This window comes from Sprattus sprattus (assembly GCF_963457725.1).
Source record: "Sprattus sprattus genome assembly, chromosome: 11".
NCBI lineage: Eukaryota > Metazoa > Chordata > Actinopteri > Clupeiformes > Clupeidae > Sprattus > Sprattus sprattus.
The window spans coordinates 4,893,453-4,917,109 of record NC_137909.1 but is presented as its reverse complement, the minus strand read 5'-3'; the positions used below and the strand labels follow the sequence as shown (position 1 = coordinate 4,917,109).

General features: G+C 40.4%; 1 protein-coding gene across 1 annotated transcript; it reads right to left on the bottom strand.

Moving 5' to 3' along the window:
• Positions 1 to 1,774: 1,774 nt before the first annotated feature.
• Positions 1,775 to 22,488, bottom strand: lman1 (lectin, mannose-binding, 1). The gene is made up of 13 exons (XM_080847946.1): positions 22,274 to 22,488; positions 20,843 to 20,997; positions 13,445 to 13,552; positions 13,109 to 13,170; positions 12,621 to 12,720; positions 11,287 to 11,410; positions 10,957 to 11,015; positions 10,629 to 10,761; positions 10,171 to 10,358; positions 9,914 to 9,984; positions 5,956 to 6,118; positions 5,423 to 5,547; positions 1,775 to 2,301 (listed from the first exon to the last, which is right to left on the bottom strand). Exons 1-13 carry the CDS (start codon positions 22,479 to 22,481, stop codon positions 2,265 to 2,267), a joined length of 1,533 nt encoding a protein of 510 aa, XP_080704072.1. The 5' UTR covers positions 22,482 to 22,488; the 3' UTR covers positions 1,775 to 2,264.
• Positions 22,489 to 23,657: the final 1,169 nt, after the last annotated feature.

The window sequence follows — 23,657 nt, the reverse complement described above, 5'->3', positions numbered from 1 at the left end:
TCTTTTGCCATTTGACCGAAAAAAATGGGTCATAGTGTGTGTGTGTGTGCGTGGGAGAGAGAGAGATTGGAGGGAAATAGTCATGTGATATTGTGTGACAGAGTGGAGAGTGTAACAGATGTGGAAGACTATTTATGGCAAGGCTATGGTCTTTAATCACCCATGTTGATAGATGGAGGGGGGGGGGGGGAGGAATGGAGGGAACTGGGTATAAAGGGTGATACAAGGCTAGAGTCAGTAAGTCAGTAGATCCTGTATCAGATACACAGCTAGGGCTGTAGGATGACAGATAAGACACATAAGGGATGTAGGATGATAGAAAATAAGGTGTATTTTTTAGATGGAGACCTGTAGTGTTCAGAGGATATTTTCCCTTTTTGCACATTTTCAAGCTCATCCTCCCCCACCATGATTTATTTTTCATCTGCGCAATCAACTCTTCCTTCCCACAGAAAAACTTCAAAATCGTATTAAGTCCAGTTTCTCATGAAAACTAAAAGTAAAAATATAGCCACAAGCAGGTATCATTGGGGTCCAAGCAGAAAGTGTGAAGTGCACTAAGTGGCAAACGCTTGAAGTATTTGACAGTTTCAAAAAGTGAAAGGGGCATTGGAAATGTGAGCACATTTTTCTGAGTAAATGTGCTTTTGGTGAAGCAGTTCTTGAGAAATGTGTATGTTGTGTCTGGTTGCATGAATTCCACCAAATGTGGCATGGGTGCAAAGAAAGTAGTGGTGATTGAAGGTATGACGATTTGTTAAGCCTTCTGACCGCTCAAAAATAAAAAAAATCTGAAAATAAGTTTTTTTTCAGCATGGTCTGTAGAGGATGTATACTTCATGTTGTGAGAATTAGATGAAAGGCCTTGGAGGAATTCACACTTTAGGAAATTAGATCAAATGAACAAGTATAGATATACCAATTTCACATTTCCACATTAAGCGGTTCTTGATATTGACATGTCAGTTGTAGCTTCCGCCAATGGAGGACATTTTGTGAAATTTGGCACATATCCAAAGAGTGTTGTAGTGATTGTGAGTACCAACAGTATTTACGTTTGCGCGTTTAAAGAAGAAGATATTGGTCCAAAGTCATTATGGACTATGCTCTCAAATTTCATTGATGCTTCAAATTTGAATCTGCATCTTTTCATCAGCATGGTCTGCGGATGATGTCCTTAATATCGTGATATTCGGATGAAAAGCCTTTTTAAAATTCAGGAAGCTTCCAAGGAATCAGAGGGAAAAAGAGAGACATGGGCAAAAATTATATTATTATATCATCCCCTACAGGCAAAATAATACCACTTGCGTGAGAAGATGCACTGATTTGGAATCTTCGATCAAGATTTGATGTGTGTGTAACTTGGAACATGGTTTTAGCTGCTCATTGTGAAGAATTGGAACAAATACAATAGGGGTCCTAACTACTCAAAAACCTTGGTCAGACAGGGCTTGCTCACACCCACCATAGTGAAAGTGGGTTACACACCAAAATTCTCATCTGGGTTAAACTGTACTGGGATTTCAGTGAATATTCCAGAAATGCAGAGAGAATAAGCCACCTTTCTGATTCCTACAGTGGAGGTGTCGACAGTTCGCTACCACAACTCTTAAACTCTGAACGTAATTTAAAGCATAATCAAGCATTAATTAGCTAACAATTATCCTCTAAAGAGACAAGCCCCTTGTGATGTAGATGCAAGTTTGGTTGTCATAATATACAGGAGGGGTGCAGACAGTCAAACAAAGTCAACAGATATATTTGGTTTGTGTTCTGTTTATGTAAATTGTTCATTTTCTTCAACGCTTCAATCATACAAAAATACACATTCAGAATATTCGGTCATGATTGTGATCCTTGCCAATATGGCTGTCACATGCAAATCTTATTAACCACAGGTGTCAATGCTTGAGACGGGACAGTGGTTCAAATCTTGAAGGCAGAGCGCACTGAAATATAGTCTGATGTCATCTCAATATCTGAAAGAATATAATACAACTAATTCTTTGAGAATCCTAAGGAACATTCATTTCAGCATGTACTCATTCACTCTCTGTGCATTTCAAAACAAATTAAAACTCAGGAATTAAAAAAAAAAAAAAAGTTTCTTAAGGAAAATACTTCAGTTTTCAAGTACAATAATTTACCATTTACGGCCAAAACAAACCAGCAATTAACAGAAAAGGAAAACCATTAACAAACAAATAATACTCCCTCTTGTCCATAATGTGTGCTTGAAAATAGTGAGATATTGTCAAATATCAAAAGAATTTCTTGGCAGCTGCCTCTTGTTGACTCCTGCAAAGGAAACAGAGTAAAGACAAGAAGAGAATATGCCATCAGTAAGAGGTACAGTATACAGTGCCACTTGAAAGTATGTGAACCCCTTGAGCACTTAAGAGTTTTCTGTTGTTTTACCATGATTTTTCATTTTTTTTTCATCACCAATTTTCCATAGATGAAATGTCAGGTTTATGTTTATCATTTGCATGTACTTGTTTGGAGGGAATTGTTTGAGTAGCCAAAAAACTACATGAAACATGGAATTAGTGTATTTTTAAAAGTAAGTGAACCCCCAGCTGCATTGGTAAAGTCAAGCAGGTAACAGATTCGGTGAAACATATTTGGGTGCTAAATTAGTCAATTAAGCAAACCATTCAACTGAGACATCCTTAGGAAAAGGGTTGGCAACACATATTAAAAGAGAGAGGAAACCAACCAAAATACTGTAGTGCCAAGGTGTACCCACACAGATCAACAATGCTAAGAGGAAACGAGATATCCGAGAACATCAGGAAGAAGGTACTGACAGCCCATCAGTCTTGGGAAAGCTATAAGACCATCTCCAAAAGATTCCAGCTTCATCCATCCATCCAAGACAAATAATTTAGAAATGGAGGGCATTCAACACCATAGAAGTGGACGCCCATCAAGACCATCACCAAGAAGCACCAGAAGAAGAATAAATCAGGTTAAAGTCAACCCACACATCACCTCTAAAGAGTTTCGGACCTCTGTGGCAGCATCTGGGGTAAATGTACATTGGTCTACAATCAGACGAAAATTGCTGGTTTTGATTGTGACCAAATAATTCCTCTCAGACTCATCTGTCCAAAGAAGGGACTTCCAGAAGCCCTTTGGTTTATCCAAGTGCTCTTTGGCAAAGTTGAAACAGGCAGTTTTGTTCTTTCTTGAGAGCAGAGGCTTCCTTCTAGCAACCCGATCATGAATGTCATGTCTATTAAATTTTCGTCTGATTGAAGACACATGTACAGTACTGTGCAAAAGTTTTAGGCAGGTGTGAAAAAATGCTGTAAACTAAGAATGCTTTCAAAAATGGAAGTGTTAACAGTTTTTTTCTATCAATTCTTCATAAATTAACAAAATGCAGTGAAGGAACAGAAGAAAATTCTAAATTAAATCAATATTTGGTGTGACCACCCTTTGCCTTCAAAATAGCATCAATTCTTCCAGATACACTTGCGCAGTTTTTGAAGGAACACGGCTGGTAAATTGTTCCAAACATCTTAGAGAACTAACCACAGATCTTCTGTGGATGTAGGCTTCCTAAAATTCTTCTGTCTCTTCATGTAAACCCAGACAGACTCGATGATGTAGAGATTAGGGCTCTGTGGGGGTCATACCATCACTTGCAGGACTTTCTGTTCTTCTTTAAGCTGAAGATAGTTGTTAATGACATTGGCTGTATGTTTGGGGTTATGTTCCTGCTGCAGAATACATTTGGTGCCAATCATACGCCTCCCTGATGGTATTGCATGATGGATTAGCATCTGCCTGTATTTCTCAGCATTGAGGACACCATTCATCCTGACCAAATCCCCAACTCCACTTGCAGAAATGCAGCCCCAAACTGGAAAGGAACCTCTACCATGCTTCACTGTTGCCTGCAGACTCTCATTATTGTACCTCTCTCCAGCCTCCAGCGAACAAACTGCCTTCTTCTACAGCCAAATATTTCTAAGTTTGACTCATCAGTCCAGAGCACCTTCTGCCATGTTTCTGCACCCTAGTTTCTATGTTTACGTGCTTAGTTCAGTCACTTGGCCTTGTTTCCTTGTCGGGGTAGAGCTTTTTGGCTGCAACTCTTCCATGAAGACCACTTCTGGCCAGACTTCCCCGGACAGTAAATGTCTGTACCTGGGTACCACTGGTTTCTGCCAGTTCTGAGCTGATGCCACTGCTTGAAATCTTCCGATTTCGAAGGTAAATAAGCTTGATGTGTTTTTCATCAGCTGCATTAAGTTTCCTTGGCTGAACACTGCGTCTACGATCCTCAACGTCTTCTTCAAAAGAGCTGGAACTGCACATTTTGAAACCCCTGTCTGCTTTGAAATCTTTGTCTGGGAGAGACCCTGCTGATGCAGTATAACTACGTTGTGTCTTGTTGCTGTGCTCAGTCTTACCATGTAAATGGATAAAAAATAAACATTTATTGTTTACATTTTTCAAAGCATTCTTAGTTCATAGCATTTTTTCACACCTGCCTAAAACTTTTGCACAGTACTGTACATTTACCCCAGATGCTGCCAGAGAGGTCCGCAACTCTTTAGAGGTGATGTGTGGGTTGGCTTTTACCTGATTAATTCTTCTTCTGGTGCTTCTTGGTGATGGTCTTGATGGGCGTCCACTTTTGGCAGAGTCGAGGTCATGTTAAATGCCCTCCATTTGTTAATTATTTCTCTTACAGTGGATTCATGGAGCTAGAATCTTTTGGACAGGGTCTTATAGCTTTCCCCAGACTGAGGGGGTGTCAGTACCTTCTTCCTGATGCCCTCGGATATCTTGTTTCCTCTGAGCATTGTTGATCTGTGTGGGTACACCTTGGCACTAAAGTAGTTTGGTTGGTTTCCTCTAACTTTTAATCTGTGTTGCCCAAACCTTTTCCTAAGGATGTGGAAGTGCTCAAGGGGTTCACATACTTTCAAGTGGCACTGTGTAACTGGGTTCAAAGTTCTCACAAACTTAATAATTGGCATCAGAAAGGCACCATAGCCAAGTTTGATCACATTTGATACACAGTATTCACACATGCTGTTTAGACTTTGAAGCGGCTTCACTGTAGAACCACAAAACATCAACGCTACACAAAAATTGTATGACGTACCACACAAGGTTCTGGTCAAAACTAAAATCACTGCCACTAAACATTCTGCAGTCTCTTTAAAATTACTTGTAAATGTCAGCCCTTTGCGTGTGTGTGTAACAAAATTCTTTGTTGTTCCCGAGTGGAGTACTCTTTTAAAAAAAACACCCCACTGTCACACAATTATAATATATTTTATTATGAAAGAAAAATATAAATAAATAGGCTTGTGGGAATCAAGACAGCTACCTAATTGTTGACGCTCATGTGTCAGTCCCTTAGCAGAATGGCTAGCTCTGCCCTGCCTACCCTTACCTGTACATGATGTATCCAAAGAACAGGATGGACTGGATGACCACAAACACCACAAAGTGAGTGGGTGACAGACAGGAGGGCATAGCGGGCAGCTCTGGACACTTCTGGACCTTCTCACTCGGACCCTGGACACCACAAGACAAATATGAAAAAAACACGGTCAGAGGTCATGCTATCCTCTGTTGGCCTGCATACGATCAATGTGGCCAGGTCCTTCTTTTTCTATGGATCCTCGAAAATCCTGAAAAATTGTCATATTTTATCTTGTACATATGTGTCTTATTCTTTTGAGGACACAAAATCATCTTGTGTAGTTAAGATAATTGCCCATTCCAAGCACATGAGATGTTGTTGAGCATATGGTCATCAAGATCTCAATATAATCACATGCTCATGACGTAATAACTTTGGTGCACAAGAGAAAGTATTATCAGTTTATGGACTGCAGGGGTTCTATCATTTTCACATCAAATTGACAAAAGCACCAGTGGATTTTATGATATCTCTCCTGCTAGATCCTGTAGTGTCCTTACTGGCTGTTTCTGGATGATGTGCTCAACGTTTCTCTTGACCACGTGCAGGTGTTCCTTGATCTCGTTGAAGTGCTGGATGGTCTCGTAGCTGTTCAGCGCCCCGCCATGCTGGACCTGCTGGGCTCCTGAGTCCACCTGCTTCAGAGAGGCAGTCAGAGAGGTCCTGGGGACCAAAAGAGCAAGATGCCATCATTAGGACAAATACTGATTCCATTACGATATACAAGCGCAATCAACAAAGACAAAGGTGATGGACTGATAAAAGTGTTTATCACTTCAAACCATTTAATGGTTACAATAACAATCACTTAAAAAGACAATTCCCTGACTGACCTGGAATCAGTCTTATTCCTTGTATGTATGTATACATGCTTGCTCATTGCACTGATGAGGACTATCATTCAGGTTTTTTTTTTGTCCTTTACTTTCACAATTACCATTAAATTATTATTATTTTTTAAATCACAAAAGCAGTGCAATTTCACCACAGTTAAACATCACTGAAACCAAAATGTTTTCAAACAAGGAATCAATTCTCATTATAAATTCTCAACATTTAATCAGTCTAAGAATAAAATAATCCTTAAGCTCCTTTTCCAAGTTCTGCAGATGCTATTGACCAGACAATTAAATGTCTGATTCAGTACAAAAGTGCTGTCAGTACAGTTCAAAAACCAGATGCAAAAAATGGTACCATGAACATGGGATAAAATGGCACCATGGACAATGGATAAAATGCCACCATGGACACTGGATAAAATGCCACCATGGACACTGGATAAAATGCCACCATGGACACTGGATAAAATGCCATGCTCCGCAGACTCTAAAAAAGGACTCCTACAAGAGAACAGGCACGAATTACCATTTGTGTACTTTTTAAGTTCTCCCTATTTCATCCAAACTTAAATTTGTATTTGTAGGAACCAGTCATTCTCTCTATTAGCATTCAAACTCTCAACTGTCATCCTGCTGCCATGGCAAACGAGAGCATTCTTTTGGCAAAGCACACTGGTGGTAGTGCAGCTCAGGATGGCTGAGTGGTTCTGTTGCCCCTAGTGGCCTAGCAGTGTCATGGCACATGGGACAATTTACTGACAAAGAGCTCCTAATCCAAATATCACAATGAATTCCCCCAAACTAATCCCCTAGGCTTTTTCTTGACATCCCCTAAAGGATATACATCCTTCAACAGCATCACCCCTACACTAAGACAAGCATGATTGCTAAATTAATCACCCTGAAAATATGTTCTTTACCTTCTGCCACCCCCAACCCCCCCACCAAAGCACACACATTTTGAATTAGTACAGCTTCCCCATTCGAAAACTGGAACAGTCCTTTCATACCGCCCCGCCACCCTCCCTTACTGTAATCTGAGACAATGACTTGCGTTTCATTTGAGGACCCCAATGATAAGTGACACAACATAGCTCATTTAGAGGGAAACGCTGAACTAAATGATCAGCAACGCATTTTATAGAAGAGCCCACGATACATTAAAAAGAGTACCTTCCAAACAGAAACATTCTAAATATATCCTATACACAAAGCATACATGGAGCACTCCTGAGATGGTAGCTGCTGCTGAGACAAATGTTGCGAGTTTTGTGAGCAAATGTGGCATCTTCAAACTCTAATCTACAGGGCTCAGCTCAAGTATGGGATGTGTATTAAAATATGAAATATTTAATCATTTAATGACAAACACAACTTAGAATCAAGATCATGCTGGTGATTAAATTATATTTTCTGATTACACAGCCACTGGCATTCTTCTGCCCACCATCCATCCTCTAGAAATCTAAGACGATTTCAAAAATTAAATCAAAATAGAAAATGTTTGACAAATGAAAGAAACTGGAGAGACATAAGCAAACAGTCCTTAGAGACCAGCTCAAGCAAAAAAGCAATCAGATGCAGACCATGTTTGGTGCCGCGTACGAAGGATGTATTTAAAGGCTGGAGTCTAATCCTTTCAGGACATGCAGCATCAAGACGTGTTCTTTTCTTCCCCTGACAAATGCTAAGGCACCGAAGGGGCCAGTGCAAGCAATTTCTGAAATTTGTTTCTCAGGAGAAAAAAAAAAAAGATTATTAGACATAAATCTCTCTAGAGAAACAAAGTGAACATTTATTAAAGGATTCATCTAATCTTTATCTAGGAGGAGTGACCCATTTAGCCGGCTAAAGCCTTTTTTTTGGAGTAATTTTGCAAAGGGCTGAGATAAGTCAATATCTTAATTCACTTTTCAGAACAAGGGTCAACACCCATTTGCTTTACATAATCTATAGGATAATACAGATACATCATGTATTAGTTAAGCATTGTGGAGGAGATTCTGCATCTGAATGAATTCACACCAAGCAATACCAAGCTGACAGGATAAAAGAGCAATCACTCGCTGATTGATAAAGAGGGTCTCTCCTAATTTGATCAAGTACCAATTCCTTTACACTTGCAGATTTGTGCATTTTCCAGTTGTCTATGGGATTACATGGTGCAAAAAACAGCATATGCATTGACCCCATGAGTAAACCTCAGGATGACTGTTGATTGTTTAATCAAGGTTCTGATTGAGGGAATCTGCTGCAGAAGCTCAGAGGTGTCGAGTATTAAAAGATGCTTAATGGCACTAACGATCTATGCCATGCCGCAAACAGCAGCTCTACCACACAAAAGTCACTCACAGATTCTCAATTTTGTGCGTTCCACACATTAATGTGCAATCATAACCTATTTCATGGAATAGAATTTGTATTCTTTAACTGCAGTCATAACCAATTTCACGCTAACCCAATTCTGCTTTACCTGCTCAGATATATTTGTACCAAGTGAGTGTTCCAAACATTATGGATAGGTAAATATAATCTCTGTTGTACAAACATGAAGAAAACAAACTTCATTCCAAAGAATGTGATATCTAACAATCAGTTTAGAAGTAATGTTATTACATTTAGGCCAAAGAGCAGTAAACAAAGTCTTTAGGAGTCTAATCCTGACCTTTTGAAGTTTCAATGTGATTCATGCAGTGAACTGTCTGATCCGTCAACTGTATAATCCGCTAGAATTTCTTTTGTCATCAAATCTCCCTGTCAACACCTTTTCTCTGAAGAACCCAAGTTAAAACAACAACCTCGCAAACAAATATGTTATTGTTGTTAAGTCAAAAACAAGAACTGACGTCAGAAAAACTCATATTTAAATCAGGCTTAGGTAGAGCTACCACGATCAGGTCTCCACAAGGGCTTGGAGGTCTCAGAACACCCTTCAGACTTGTAATCGCTATTATCCTGAGATCATATGAAATCATCGTCTCCATCTTCTCACCGGGGGGCATGGAAAAGAACCATCACTAGAAAAACCTAATGGTAGGTGCTTGGCCTGGCATTGGAGCTCAAGTCACTCTGAAAACACCTAATTTCAGTGTTTTTAATTACAGAGTACAGACGTGACACCCCATGAAGGCCACTGCATTTGCCACAATGTTCTCATGACCAAATCACAGCGAGAGTCTGACAAAGACCCCGAGCACAAATATGGTTTATTGAAGAGATCAGGGCAGATGAAGTTGCTCTCCCAGCAGGGGGGCTTGTCCTGAAATGAGGGAGGAGGCAGGCAGGCAGGCAGGCAGGCAGGCAGGGGGGGGGCTTAAGGTATTACACCAGGAGAAGATCCTTATGTCAGATGGCTCACAGGAGAAGGAAATGAGCAAAGAGGCTTGATAACGGGCCAGGACTCCTCACTTCTGAACTGGGTGCTTTACCAGATTTACCAGTGGGTTTACCGCTGAGATTTAACGCTTTATTGCCCCGGATTTGACTATTGTTTGCTTGTTAAATTAGGTCTTCGTGTCGAACACCATCTGGGTCTGTGTGTGTGTGTGTGTGCGAGTGTGTCTATTTCTATGTGTGTGTGTATAAGTGTGTGTGTGAGTGTGTGTGTATTCATACTCACTTCATATCATTCAGGCCATTCAGAACTTCACGTTGTGTTGAAAGGATGGTGTCTATGTCTTGATTGGGAACCTGACATGGGTAATCGGTAAATCATTATATTTAGGTTTTTATTATTTTAAAGTATGTATACAAGCATAGACTTAAAAGTTGCTTTTTTAAGTATAAATAAACACACTTAAAAAGTTCTTTTTTTTCTTCAAAGTATGTGTGCATGCTTGTGGGTTTGGGTAGGGGTTAGCAGATCCAACGCCATACCTGGCCAGACTGGGTCTGCGCTCCACGTTTGGACAACTCATCGCTGATGACGGACACGTAGCGCCTCTGCTCGTCCAGGATCATGGCTAGCTGCCGGTTCAGCTGCTTGATCTCCAGGTGAATGCGGTTCTGGCCCTCAAACACCTGCCGGATCTCACGGTCGTTCACACTCTCATACTGCTCCTCAACTGTGCGGGACAGAGACGGTAGGGAACCTCAGACAAGGGGGATCATGGGAACACTATTTACATGTGATGATGTGTGTTGACTGACGATGATAGGTCACAGAAAACCCAAAGAAAAGTATGACAGCTTGGACAGTGAGGATGTTAAACAGACACACTCATAACAAGGAAGAGAGGATAGAGGGGACACACCGAGAGAACACGAGAAACAGAGAGATAAAGAAAGAGAGAGAGAGAGCGAGAAAGAGAAGTGAAAGCTGTGTTCTGACTCACAGGGTTGGCCCTGAACATCTGTGTGCTCCTTCTGAAACTCCTCCTTCTTCTTGTCCAGATCTTGTTGGAAATTCAGAAACTCCTCCTGGTATTTGTCCTTCTCTTCTTTAGGAATTTCTTGTTCAGCTTCAGGCTTCACCCGCGAGGGGGAAACAAGAGGAAACACTGAACATTTGGCAATAGCGAGGAGCTGCATGAATTGCCTCCACCCCCACCCCCTCCTCCAACACCCCCCCCCCCCCCCCCCCCCTACTAGAGAGCAAGTAGGAAATCTGAGGGTATGTTTTTGGTAGCGTTATTATTAAGGCTGCACTAGGCGGAAGCTCACCAGTTCCTGGCCAGGCTCTGTTAGTCGGAACAGAAGGAAGGACAGGACATCATGGTCATCTGGGGGAAAAACAAAACCATTTATATTCAGTTATCAGTGGACTGTACATAAACAGGGCAATTGTGAGCCAAGAGCATAGTGCCTATACAAAAAAACACTGTTTCTACCAAATTAATACACTAAATGGAATAACTGCAAACAACAGGCTGCCTCTCTTAGGCCAGAGCAACAACGCACGCACGCACGCACGCACGTACGCACGCACGCACGCACGCACGCACGCACGCACGCACGCACGCACGCACGCACACACACACACACGACCCTCACCTGCTAAACCTCCTGTAGCTGCTGAGAGGCCAAAGTAGCCCTCCGCTGGGATATTCATGTTCTCCACACGAGCGCAGAACTCATAGTCGTCCTTATCTGGGGTGAAACCATTATTGATCATGATCTGCAACGGAAGAAAATGCCACATAAAAAAAACATGTTATGGCTTCATTTGGTCTGGTGTAACATACGCTAGGGTTGGGTCCCGAGAACCGGTACCAATATGGTACCGGTTCTACACAACCGGTACCTATCCGGACCGAAATGTCACGCAGATTTCAGTGCTTCCTTTGGTGCCTTAGCCGATTGAAATAAATAACAACAATAAATAATTAAATAAATAACAACAAATCATGCATTTTAATCAACAAAAGTTACGTAAAATGTTTTTATGTTGTTATGTCTTATAAACAGGGTTAATTTCAGGCTGCAAACATGAAACACGGAGGCTGGTTCCAAAACAGTAGAAAACTAGCGACAGCTAACTAGTACCGGTAGTGGCGTAAGTACGATATGAATTATTTAGTATTTTGTTGCTAGGCACATTTCGTGGGGCACATTTACACTGCCCGAACTCCCAATGTAAACGCTGTCCTGTGTCACTCATGCTCATTGGTGTTTTCATAGCAACATTCTTATTACAGTCGGCTCAGGCACCGAAATCTGCGTGACATTTCGGTCCGGGTAGGTACCGGTTGTATAGGAACCAGAGAAGAGCAGGCAGCATTTCACAGAGCCAGCACAAACAGAACTAGCCATCAACCTTTTAACAGAGAAAAATCGAAAGGTAAACGGGCAAAAGTGTTGCTATATTTACCACAAAAAGATTCAAACATCACTATGTGCAGCAAATGCAACAAAACAATTGCGTGTGTAACGAGGGGAGAGCATGCAAGAGTCAACAGCAGATCAACTGCAGACTGACAAATAAACGGAGATCCGCAAAACTATATTTATAGTGTACTTTTAAACAGTTAATATATTGTTCAATTTGAAGAAAAAATTTGCCTTGGCAATAAAAAAGCCTTTCTTAAATGTCATCAATCGTTGTTTTTTTGCTTTAAAAAAAAAGTATCGGTTCAGGCACCGGTATCGTTTTAAAAGTATCAGTTTAGCACCAGTATCGGATAAAACCCAAACGATACCCATCCTAACATACCCCTAAAAAAAGTTTGGTTCTCTGGCGATGGAATGTTTGAAATTCACCACCACTTTGGCGGTTATACGGTTCCTTATTTTCGAATCCATAAACGGCCCTAGACATTGGCCCATGACCTATCCAGCTCAAAGCCTTTACTTCCATATTATCTATGAACTTGGAGTGTGATTGGTACCGTTAATGTCTTCTGGTAGTAGGTGATTCTGGCACGGACTGGATAGGGTTTGTTTCGGAAGTCCCTTAAGCATGTGCCCAAGGCCTGAGTTGATCCATCACTGCAAAATAACACAGAACCATAATTGCAATTACCTGACCTAGAAACACAACCTTGCTGGAGATTTTAATACTTCAGGATATCCATTATAAATGAGCGACACAGCTTTTCCAGAATGAGTCATTAACTTGCTGCATTTTAATTGAAAGTGGTGAGAAGTTGTGAATAAGGATGGCAATATAGTCACGATGAGTGAAATCTCTGACAGCGCCCCGGCATACAGTAGCGCACAGAAGTGATTTAATGCTTTCACTGCCCCAGGCAGATTAGGCCAAACAGGGGATTATTTTTCCCCCTCCCTTACCACAAATAATCATATTTTCTAATCTTCTTTAAATTGTGAAAATTACTGTGATGATGTCATAAAAAAGGAGGAAAGCTTTACTTACTTCTGATGGTCGTAAACAAGGTTTCCATTGTTGCCAATGATGAGGATGGCAGGGTTATTTTTCTAAATATTATTGTCATAAGGGAGGGAAAGGGAATTAATCTCTATTTACCTGCTCACCTTTTCTATCCAGACACATACTGAGAGGATGATTAAGATGATATACTTTGACCTTCTTTTGTATTGTTTACATAGCCTACATACTAACCCCATAAACATATTGTGTTTTGACCAACATTCAGCATTTTACCAAAAACAAGTTATTGAGCCAAATATTGCAAACAAATAACTGACTATTTCCCCTTGAAAACACCCCAATCTAAAGAGGGCTGCTTACCTTTCCATCGTTGTCGAAGGAGTCAAAGAAGATACCAACTCCATTCCACTGGTCCGCGCCGCCATACACAGGCCCTGTCAAGCCCTGGCCTTCTGTGAACCATATCGCCTGGTGGGAATGACATGTGGACACATGCACATACACTTTTATTATCACGCAGCACTATGCTGTCGAGGTGCTTGTGCAAGCCTATAGGCCTATGTTACCTTCATTTGGTTGTTCTTTTCCTAGCATAAGCTCTCTGCCTGTGACAAGTTTGAACATTCAGACAGCACATGTAGTTGTTTGGTTGCAGCTCAATCAATATCTCAGCTCACCCACACCTTAACAAGCTTTGTACTTTGAGCAGTTTACTTGTATGTAACTCAACACTAAATATTTCTGACGAACAAAGGTCAGAAGGATTGAATGGATGCTACTGTTCATTAATCATTATATGGGCCATTCTACCGAATTCGTGTAATATGCAGTCCCTCAACAATAAAAACTATTTACAAAACAATTAGGTATTAAGGCATAGATATTTACTAAGAAAATGTTATGGTCTATATAAACCCAATGCATTAAATGAGATAGTGATAAGCTAAATATATACAAAATCATCATTTATAGGGTACTTTCTATTGGGAAGTAGCTGTCCCCAACCCTGGCATCTAAATTTCAATGCCCTTAAATAACACTTTTCAATTTTTTTTAAATTTTTTTCAATTATTTAATTTCAAAGATCTTTATGATTGGGTTGAAATAGAACATGGAATATTTAGATTTATTGTGGGTTTAATTTTTAAATCAATTAACTAAAAAATCATGTCCCTAGTTTTCATGTCACTACCGAAACACAAGAGTTTTAGTCCATTGGCTGAGCCTGTGTTTTAGCCACGACCCTGCATTTTTGACCATGCAGTGACACTACATCCCTGTCCCTCATGGTTGAATAGTAAGTAGCTAAATCCCATAGTTTTTATATAAATGTTTTCCAAAGTCTGAAAATCGACATGTAACCTTAAGAATTGTCACTACCGAAACCCATGTTTTCTGCAATTAAGTAAACCTTTTGGGGTTTCATGCAAAATCTTATGTTTGTATGTGTGTACACCTCTTCAAAGATTTGTTTGCAAGCCGTGTGCTTGCTAGAATTCTTTTTTTATGCTTAAAGTTAGCTAGAAGTGTCACTACCGAAACCTATGGTAGTGACCAGATGATTTCGGTAGTGACAAAATGAAATGGTAAGTAGTTCAATCCGATCATTTTTAAATTAATCTGTTGTGTGGACTAAAGGGCGGGCCAGAGCACCTTTTGGAAGATTTTGGGAGAGAAATGAACATCCATCCAACAGTGCAGTCACTACCGAAACAGTGCAGCACTATAAAACTAACTTGAAAATTTGGTAAAAATTAAATTTTTATGGATTTCATTGTGAAAACCTTCAAGAAATATTTGTAAAAAATACTCTGAAACACAATCTGAACAGGTCAATAATAATACTTTTTTACTATAGTAAATGTGATGTTTCAGTAGTGAAAATTTTTGGAAGAGGAAACACATTCCAACACATTCTGAAAATACAATATAAAAATTGACTGTTCTTTTACTAGATAGGTGTACTTTAGATATGGTACAATATACATACGGACAAAGTTTTGGGAATAAAAGATTCAAAAAATTCAAAATATTTCTGTGCGATTAATTGCCCCAGAAATTATTGCGATAAGCGATAATATTGCCGTTTTGACACCATTTTCAACTTATATAATGATAATGGCATAATAATGCAAGTACACCCTTTCGAAGATCAATAAACTTTTATTTTTAAAGAACACTGGAACTGGACATCTGGAAGACATTTAAAATATCCAGAATTAATTAACAAAACATCCAAAAACAATAAATAAAATTATTTTAACCAAAAATGCTCTTGAATAAAAACCAAACACACGTATGTTCTCCCAGGCAATTCGTACTGGCTGTCAAATGTTTGCAGCATTCGTCGAAATGCAGGCTTTTCCACGATACTAAAGGGCATCATCTCTCTAGCAATGAAGCGAACTACACAGTCAGTGAGCGTGCACCATTTTGCGCTGTCCTGTTTGTACTTTGTTTGCCGACTAGACGCCCCAGTGATTGTGGACTGTTGGGAAGACGGAGACTTCCCATCTGTTTGTTTTTTCCCAAGCTGGGAAAACTGCTTCGGGTGATTGTGTTTTAGGTGAAGATGCAGGTTTGTTGTATTGCCGCGTTTTGTTAATATTGTTTTCAAACAAATGCGACATGTCGGCTTGCATAGGTTATTTGGTTCGCCCCGGCCGTTGGGTTTGAAGCCGAGGTGCTCCCACACGGCAGCTGTCGTGTTCAGCTTAGACACCAACTCCATCTTTTTATTCTTCCAAATGTTTTTTCTCTTCCTCTTCTCCTCTCGGGACTTTCATGCTGCACTCTGCACTGTGCAACGCCAGGGCTCCGCCTTCCACATAGAGACCAATGCTACAAGTGACTGACACGTGACGAGGGGGTTAACTTATTGTGCCCTCAGCTCGGCCTTTAAGGCTGCGCTGCAGGAAATAATAACCATCACCAACTGAATGCCTAACCCTGCGCGCTACCTTGAAGAATTCTGTTGGGGTAAAAAAACACCAATCCGCCGAGAGGGCAGATACACCGGATTCAAAACGTATGATATCCAGTTACTTTGAAGCGTGCGAATGGAATTTATTGCAGCCGGCAAAAAATTATCGCTCATTTTAATTTATCGCGCAATTAGTTGATTTATTATACATCGCGACAGGCCTAGGTAGAATGGCCCATATATAAGGACTAGATTCAAAATGTAATGAATATATAAATGTATATTGTTCGTGCTGGGTTATCATTTCACACAATCACTTATTTTAGCAGGTTAAAGGCACCCAGTGCAACTTTATAGGCTTGAGACTCGAAAAATAAACATTCAATTTCTAGTCTTTTTACAAGTAGTAAGTTTCAACTAGAAAATGCATTTCCTGAAGGAAATACCAGTGCATGAAATGCAAAGGTTAAGAAAGGAAGAAGAAAAGAAAGAAGAGTGAAAGAAGGAAAGAAGAAAGGAAAGAAGAGTGTAAGAAGGAAAGAAGAGTGAAGAAAGGAAAGAAAAGTGGAAGAAGGAAAGAAGAGTGGATGAAGGAAAAAAGAAAGGCAAGAAGAGTGGAAGAAGGAAAGACAAAAGGAAAGAAGAGTGAAGAAAGGAGAGAAGAGTGGAAGAGGGAAAGAAGAAAGGAAAGAAGAGTGAAAGAAGGAAAGAAGAAAAGAAAGAAGAGTGAAGAAAGGAAAGAAGAGTGGAAGAAGGAAAGAAGAAAAGAAAGAAGAGTGAAATAATGAAAGAAGAAAGGAAAGAAGAGTGAAGGAAGGAAAGAAGAGTGGAAGAAGGAAATAAGGAAAGAAAGAAGAGTGAAAGAAGGAAAGAAGAAAGGAAAGAAGAGTGTAAGAAGGAAAGAAGAGTGAAGAAAGGAAAGAAAAGTGGAAGAAGGAAAGAAGAGTGGATGAAGGAAAAAAGAAAGGCAAGAAGAGTGGAAGAAGGAAAGAAAAATGGAAGAAGAAAATAAGAAAGGAAAGAAGAGTGGAAGAAGGAAAGAAGAGTGAACAAGAGTGGCTCTGGATGAAGAGATAAAGAGAGAGTGAAAATATTGAAAAAAGGAGATAAAAATGGAGTGAAGAAGAGAGATTGAGTGTGAGAGAAAGTTGACAGAGAGAAAGATGGAGAGATGGAGAGAAAAAAAAATAGAGAATGGATGGTGTCTTAATGTTCCTAGTTACAGTTAAATTGAGAGGGACAGAGAGAGAAGAGGTTCTTTGGATTTGGCACAGGTGTCAGTGAAGCATACTAAGGCAGAAGGCAGTAACTTCTATGTTAAAGCTCAGTGGTATGATAACAATGGAATAATGACCCTATTAATTAATCAGTAGTAATACTATTTCATTTATCACAATTACCAATACAATGATTATCACACACACACACACACACACACACACACACACACCATTGAATTATCACATTAAGCACATAAAACAATGAACTTGAATTGTCACATGAAACACATAAAACATCTATGTCAGTCCATTGGGGTGTGTGTGTGTGTGTGTGTGTGTGTCTGTGTGTGTGTGTGAGAGAGAGAGAGAGAGAGAGAGAGAGAGAGAGAGAGAACGATAGAGAATGAGGCCCATTTTCCCCCTCCACATGCCCCCGCTCGCCAAGCGAAGTTACCCGATTTAGATGCACCTTTTTCGGACTAGCCACAGGCACTGGGTGGGGGAATAGCCCGATAGCTTAGCATATCTGCCATGCAATTCTAATGGTAATGCTACCTAGCTTGGTATGCTAACTGTCGGTAGCCTATACATCGTGAAATCAACCAAAATACTGATGTCACTGGCTTTAATTTGATAATGGCATGTTAGTAGTACATTTAATATCAGTACATTTGTTTAATTACTGCTGATATTTTACAAATACGTCAAAAACTCATTTTTGACCAAACTTGAAGTTACGGTCTTTTGCCTTAGCACGGCAGAGTAAAGCACAGGTGCAAGCCAGTTTAAAGACCCTATTATGATGTCATAATGGCCCAATGTAAGTCAATGGGAGAAATTTATATTCGTTTTTCTTTAATATTTTAAAAAGTATAAAGTTTAGAAAAGTGAAAAATACATAGCATAAGTGTCGTTTACAAGACCTACGCGACAAAGTTTGAATGAAGTTTCTACGTTAAGTGGTTCGGGCTGAATTAATCGCAGAAAAAGGTAACAAGAATAAGAAGAAGAAGAAGCCTAGGAACTAGAAAATGCATTTCCTGAAGGAAATACCAGTGCATGAAATGCAAAAGTTAAGAAAGAACGAATAAAAGAAAAGAAAAGTGAAAGAAGGAAGGAAGAAAGGAAAGAACAGTAAAAGAAGGAAAGAAGAGTGGAAGAAGGAAAGAAGAAAGGAAAGAAGAGTGAAGAAAGGAAAGAAGAGTGGAAGAAAGGAAGAAGAGTGGAAGAAGGGAAGAAGAAAGGAAAGAAGAGTGAAGAAAGGAAATTAGAGTGGAAGAAGGAAAGAAGAGTGGAAGAAGGAAAGAAAAGTGGAAGAAGGAAAGAAGAGTGAAGAAAGAGAAGAAGAGTGGAAGAAGGGAAGAAGATAAGAAGAAAAGAAAGAAGAGTGAAAGAAGGAAAGAAGAAAAGAAAAAGGTAAGAAGAGTGGAAGAAGGGAAGAAGAAAGGAAAGAAGAGTGGAAGAAACAAAGTAAGGAAAGAAGAGTGAACAAGAGTGGCTCTGGATAAAGACAGTAAAGAGAGAGTGAAAATATTGAAAGAAGGAGAAAAAAAGAGTGTAGCAGAGAAATGGAGTGTGAGAGAAAGTAGAGTGAGAGTGATGGAGAGAAAGAAGGAGAGAGAGAAAAAAAGTACAGTATGGAAGGTGTCTATTAATATTCCTAGTTATACAGTTGAATGGAGAGGTACAGAGAGAAGAGGACCCTTGGAGGCTTGCCGCAGGTGTCAGTGAAGCACAGGTGCAAGCCAGTTTAATTACCCTATTATGATGTCATAATGGCCCAATGTAAGTCAATGGGAAAATTTAGATTCGTTTTTCTTTAATAACTTAAAAAGTATAAAGTTTAGAAAAGTGAAAAATACATAGCATAAGTGTCCTTTACAAGACCTACGCGACAAAGTTTGAATGAAGTTTCTACGTTAAGCGGTTCGAGCTGAATTAATCGCAGAAAAAGGTAACAAGAATAAGAAGAAGAAGAAGAAGAAGAAGAAGAAGAAGAAGCCTAGGAATAACAATACAGGGCATTTCATGCACTGTAATAACAATACAGGGCATTTCATGCACTGTAATAACTCCATACCATTACATATCGACATTCAAGGAGCAAAGATGAGACGTCGTTGTGTGGTGAGAACTGATAGAAAATCGTAAACAACAACAATCGCCGGTGGGGAGAGGCCATTTTATAATAAATAAAGGGCTACGCTCTTGTAGCTAGTTTTAGCGCTCTTTTTAACGCCCTTAGTATCAAATAATGATGAAAATGTACCAATATGGTGAAGTAAATGTCAATATCATAAAGATTGTCTTATCCAGAATATTTCCATTTTGATGCCCTAATGTTGCACTGGGTGCCTTTAATAGTACTTGGTGTTGCCCCAAGCAAAATATGCTTGACTTGGCTCTAAGATGAAATTCTCACTCATTCTCAAGTAACCTGACAAGCAGGGCTTGTGACTGCGACTGATCTGGTCGCATATGCGACTGGAATTTTGGCTGTGCGACTTGATTTGAAATCATGGTCGCACGCGTGCGCCTATAGAAATAAGCAAAAATGTAAGGCCTGCGACTAGATAATGGGCTAATGTACAAATATTTGCATCAAAATAGAACTTATACGGTTCTTATTCACCTGAAATACATAAATACATTTGGGATTAATACCCTGGCGCGCTATGCAGGGTCGCTGTTATGGTTTTCTTGGTCGACTTTGGAGATGGACGGTGATTCAGTGAGGTAACGTTAGCTTCAGCCTTAATGCATTCATCATACTGTGGTTTGTGGTGAAATCTCAGGTGGTTGAACAAGTTAGTTGTATTGCTATGCGGCGCAGACACAACTCTAACACATTCTGTGCATATGATTTGTTCTAGGTTAACATCTCTTGCCCTAACTCTTAAAAGTAAGATAGCCGTGTTACTACCTTGATGTCTCGCTAAGAAGATATCTGACGCGAGATATTTTTTTCACGGGTGAATTCCAGCTGTCTTTTAAGATAGCATGTACTTACAACATGTGACGTTGGTAAGCTGAAAGAACGTTGGGCTAATGTGCTAGTGTTAGAAAGGTGGCTGAATTACGCCTCACAAATCACATCAACCATTACTGCTGGTTACAATAACGGTGTGTTCGGATAGTACAACTGTAAACGGAGTGTGGTCCGTCATCTTTGTTTACAATTTGCAGTTGCCGGAGGGAGCTGGCGCACATGTTTTTAGGTAATGGGTAGCTTCAAGGCTGCAACCTGCTACCTTGAAAAATTACCACTCTGAGGACTTTAAGGTATTTTATAAACCCGGAAGTGACAGAATAACGGTTATCCAGCACACCTTTTATAGTGGTGTGCCTAGATATTTGCTGGTGCTCACAATTTTTCTTGGTTAGGACTTAGGAGCACAGTGCTCCTAAGCCAAAAAGTCAGTCTCGAGCCCTGGTGACAAGAAACTAAATCATGGGAAAAAACATGATTAACAAAACCACCTGAATGTGGTCAACATTCAAAGCAACTGAGTGATCCTGAAACTACAGACTATACACAACAGTCAACCAAGCGTGACGAAACACATGCACTAGAGCTGTGCTGGAGAGGGAGACACGAGGGTCCTGTAAGCTCACCAGACCGTCCGCTCCCATCCTCCCACGACCAGCCACGCGGAAGGTGACCTCAGCCTCCCAATGCTGGAACTTGACAGTGTTTTTAGTCCACACCGAACCCTTCTGGCTCCGCAGTGATGGCGTGATACGGATCTGGTCTGAGCTGGGAATAGCATCTGGGAACACAGAAGCAGGGAAGCATAGGTGAGCCAATCTGATAGAACAACCATGCTGGGGCCAACCTGTGGCCTACATTAGTGAACTACACATTCAGGTTCTTTTAACACACTGAAGGAGAGAGAGAGAGAGAGACTTGTGGTTCTATGTTAGTGAACTAAACATTCAGGTTCTGTTAACACACTTCTAGCACTCACCATACTATTTGATAATTTGATTGTGATAATAGCTGTTAATGATGGGCCCTCTCTCATGCCTACTTGGTTATCGGTTGTCTTTGAGCACTCATAGTGAGCTTTTATACTCAATCTAAAACCAACTGAGACTATGTCGTGTCTGTGGTTCAGAGGTGTGGCAGACCCAACCCAATGCAAACTGCACTGAAGTGACATGTGTCCTACCTTACAAAAAGACAAAAAAAAAAACAAGCAAACTTGGTCATAAACACAGGCACAAATGTCAGCTGAAGACTCATACAAGCGGTGTCTCCAATAATAAGCAGCACATTCAACTGCATGCCTGAAAGGACTGGATACATTCCAAAATCATGCATTGATTTGTTTGGCAGTCTGCCCATTTCATATCATGAAATTAGATAATATTAATTTATAAGTGTAAATGAGAATCACAGATAGATAACTGGCCTCCAGACTACATGCACACTAACTGCAGCAAATTTCCACAAATCCCTTTTCACTGCTGTGACTAGTGTCTTCATTACTTTGTTAACGCTAAATGACACCCCCTTTTTGAAATGCTAAAAATGTGGGCCTAAGGTCAACTGCAACTGGTCAAGCTGCTCAGATGAGAGGGTGCCCCCCCTTGACCCCGTATGTTTGCTCTGGATAAAGCAAGGTTGGAAGCATACAGCTGGATGCCCGGAAATATCTTGAGTTTAGGGGTCTTCTCTGAGTCTAGACTACATTCCTTCTTGAGTCACTAGCAGCTGGCAGAGGCGGATTGACTTGATTTGATGTAGCACACAGTTAACATGCGCTGACTCACCAGATTCTATCCCACACCACACTCCGAAACCATGGCAGTTTATCTACGATTTGCATATCAGTTTACTGTCAAGTGGACCAATTGAATCTTCACGTATGAAGCGCAAGATGGAAAATATGCCAAAGACAGCATCGAACAACACTGATTTTCCAGGATAAATGTAGCTATTAAAATGGCAGCAAACCCAAAATGAAGTTCACTCTCTTAAAAAGCATCGGTGAGACATAACGGTGACAGAGCAACCAGCTTGGCTAGCTGACATAAACTTACTTCCAGTATGAACCCAAAAGGGTACGCTGCCGTCGCTTTGAGACAAGTGCGGTCCTTTGAAGCTATACTTGTATTCAAACCGTCGATGCGGAGTGTCTCCACCCGTTGAACTGCCAGCAATAATTTCGGCATAAATAGGACGTAACAATACAGATAATATTAATAAATACACATCAGCAGTGAGGCACTTTACTATGGACACCGCCATCTTTCAGTTGCACTGCTGACGTAGCGTTGAGTAGAGAGCATGATGGGAATGCCTGAAGGGCCAACAGGGCGCTTTCTGATTGGGCGAACATCTGACAGCGGCAGACAAGCCTAACTTACTGGCCCTGTTCCCTTAAAACCAAAAGGTTGTTTTGTGTACCGTCTCAAGCATTTCGTTGGTTGATTGTTTCATTCATGCCTTCAGTTATTTTAGCTTCATTAAATTGTAAGAGATTTCAAATGAAAAAATCATGTGGAATTTGAACCATTAAACCAGTCTGTGCCTAGCCTGTACACAATAAAATGGTACTAAGAAAATGGTCTTGCTGGCTTGCATCCTGTATTCTCACTCAGGGAGCTACGTTCAAATAGTGTGTCTATTATCTTCAACCATTTTAAGCTTGACTGCAGTTCCAAATGTGAAATGCATACTTCAATTGTTTAACTGTTATTAAAAACATATAAGATTTGACGTATAAGCTAAGACAATTGCACAACATCAGAATGGTTCCTGTCTGGTCGTTAGAGGTGGAAAGTGTTGCAAAGCCTTCCCTCATCACGCTGACCCCAAGTGTCAGGTCAGACCTGAGCCTTCGCCACTCTTTTCAAAGGAGGGTTGCCTTGGAAACAAAGATTCTCTACACACAACGTTTGATTAGTGGTATTTTCATCCTGCATGTGACCCTACAATTACTGTCTAAATGAGCCATTTCCACTGAAACACAGAGTCCAGCCAAAGTGACACATGCTTTTCAGTGAACAGTTCAGATTACATGATCCCTGAAGGTGTCTCTTTCATGACAGGTCCCAAAGCCCCCAGTGGGTGGTGAGGGTCCATGACAATCCTCCTGCCAATCACTTTCCAAGCCCCTGGAGAGGGTGCTAATAAGAGATGCTCAGCACCCTGACCCTGTTGAGGTCAGACACCAATTCTATGCACTTCCCTATGGCCGTGTTTAGTGTTTAGACATGGTGGGTGCTTTCCCTTTTTAACAATGTGGATTTAACTTAGTAAAAGCAGACGAGACTTCAAGTTATGTTCCTTTCTTGCTAAACCCAAATACCAACCTACAATCGCAACATCTCACAGTGAAATACCTTGTACATGTATGCATGGTATCGTTCATGTAAGTGAATTGATGATAATGAAACAATAATGAAATACATCTATTTCCTG

Excerpts from the sequence above, each read along its gene's own strand:
- lman1 (XM_080847946.1), bottom strand. The coding sequence starts at position 22,481 with ATGGCGGTGTCCATAGTAAAGTGCCTCACTGCTGATGTGTATTTATTA. Across the intron at positions 20,998-22,273 it reads CTTTTGGGTTCATACTGGAA|ATGCTATTCCCAGCTCAGAC; the intron begins GTAAGTTTATGT and ends CTGTGTTCCCAG. Across the intron at positions 11,411-12,620 it reads ACTACCAGAAGACATTAACG|ATCATGATCAATAATGGTTT; the intron begins GTACCAATCACA and ends CTTCCGTTGCAG.